At 39.4% G+C, this 2,013-nt stretch overlaps 1 protein-coding gene across 1 annotated transcript; it reads right to left on the reverse strand.

Annotated features, from left to right (window-relative positions):
* Window positions 1–147: 147 nt before the first annotated feature.
* LOC107135303 (putative zinc finger protein 833) lies at window positions 148–1,956 on the reverse strand (the record flags this gene model as incomplete). Its single annotated transcript, XM_015477191.2, has 3 exons — window positions 1,775–1,956; window positions 1,536–1,596; window positions 148–967 (listed from the first exon to the last, which is right to left on the reverse strand). Coding segments are annotated over exons 1-3 (915 nt in total), but the record flags the coding sequence as incomplete, so codon positions are not given.
* Window positions 1,957–2,013: the final 57 nt, after the last annotated feature.

Here is a 2,013-nt window from a genome sequence, read left to right on the forward strand (position 1 = left end):
GTGCATTCTTCCGTGAATGGGAAGGTAACTGGATGTAGCAAAGGCTTTGCCACACTGCTTACATTCATAGGGCTTCTCTCCAGTGTGCATTCTTCCATGAATCTGAAGGGAACTGGATGTAGCAAAGGCTTTGCCACACTGCTTACATGCATAGGGCTTCTCTCCAGTATGAGTTTTTTCATGTGTGTGAAGGTGAGAGGATTGAGCGAAGGCTTTCCCACACTGCTTACATTCATAGGGCTTCTCTCCAGTATGAGTTCGTTCGTGTTTCTGAACGCAGGAGGCAGTAGTAAAGGCTTTTCCACACTGTTGACATTCATAGGGCTTTTCTCCGGTATGTATTCTTCCATGTATATGACGCTTATGAGATGTAGCAAAGGCTTTGCCACACTGCTTACATTCATAGGGCTTCTCTCCAGTATGCCTTCTCTGATGTACTCTAAGTAAACTGGGATAAGCAAAGTCTTTCCCACATACCTTACAATTTAAACCTTCATTCCCCATGTGTGTGATCCTGTGCCTTTGAAGACTTGTGTATGAAATACAGGTCTGACCACCTCCTTTACATTCATGGAGTTTCTCTCCAGAATGAGTTCCTTCATGTCTTCTAAATAAAGAGGAGAAATCCAAGGCTTTCCCACATATGTCCCATTGAAAAAGTTTATCTCCACTGTGTGTTATCATGTGTCTTGGAACACTGGTGGGATAAGAGGCTTCACCACATTGCTGATATATATAGGGTTGCCACTCAGTATGAGTATCTCCATGCCTTTGAATGTCACTGGAGTGACTGATGATTTTCCCATGTACTGTAGATTCATAAAGTCCATCTCCAGTTTGTATTAACATTTGCATGTGAATATTTTGGGGAGAAACCAGAGAATTCTTACATTGTTTAAATTCACATGGCTTCTCTTCACATTCCTCATGCTTGTAGTATTTGTGTCCAGAGTATGATGTGATCTGCCTATGAAGGAATGAAGGTCATATGAAGTCTTTTGCACACATAATGAAGTGACATGGATTTACTCTATTAAAATTTTTCTTTGTTCAAGTAAGAATTGGAATCGATTTGAAGGTTCTCCCACACTATTTTGTGCCTTTGAGTTTACCATAAGACTTCTTTAAGGAAGAAGAAGTGACCAGCACGTAATCAATGCTTGATTCATTCACCATTTTTTATGTATTGATAGATCTTTACATTACTACCAACATCAGGTAAAGGCTAGGTTTGCTGACTTGTTCAACTTGCCTAAAAATAAGGAGAATGAAAGCAAACAATCCTTTTCAACACAGCTTCTCTATGGCTATTATCCAAATAGTGGTATTCACATAAGCAATTTCATAGTACTTTTTGAATGTCAGATACTTTGAAAATACTGAATATCTCTTACAGCTAAGTATATATTTCTGGTAAAAAACACTATAAGAAGAAATACTTCTCAAATTATGCATACTTCTTTGGTTGGTTTGCTTTAAAAATGACATGACACTTCTCAGACCCCCTCGTGGACTCCTCTTGTGAGTACACTTACCTTACATTGCTCCCAGAGTTTTCAATATGGTCTTCAGTGGTCTTGTCTTCCCATTTCTTTCCTAAAATGAGAACACAACAATCTTTATGAGTATTTAGGAGCTAGAAATGCTTTGCCAAATCCTAAGTGCCATTTATGCTGCAATAATTCACCAATTGATTCCCTTTCCACCTTCTGCATAAATGACCAAAATAAACATGAGTTCTCGATTTGATTAATTTTAGAAACGTCATTATTACCTATAGAAGCCAGGTTTCTGAGGACTTCCAGCATCACATCTCTGTAAAGGTTCTTCTGGGAAGGATCCAGCAAAGCCCACTCCTCCTTGGTGAAGTTCACAGCCACATCCTCAGAGGTCACTGAGATCTAAAATATCCCCCCAAATGTATAGTGGAGGCCAGGAGAGATTGACAGCATGAGAAAGCTATACTCAACATGCATGATGTTCACATGATTCCCTGGCCTCTCGATTAATTTC

This window comes from Marmota marmota, unplaced genomic scaffold (genome assembly GCF_001458135.2).
Source record: "Marmota marmota marmota unplaced genomic scaffold, marMar, whole genome shotgun sequence".
Classification (NCBI taxonomy): Eukaryota; Metazoa; Chordata; class Mammalia; order Rodentia; family Sciuridae; genus Marmota; species Marmota marmota.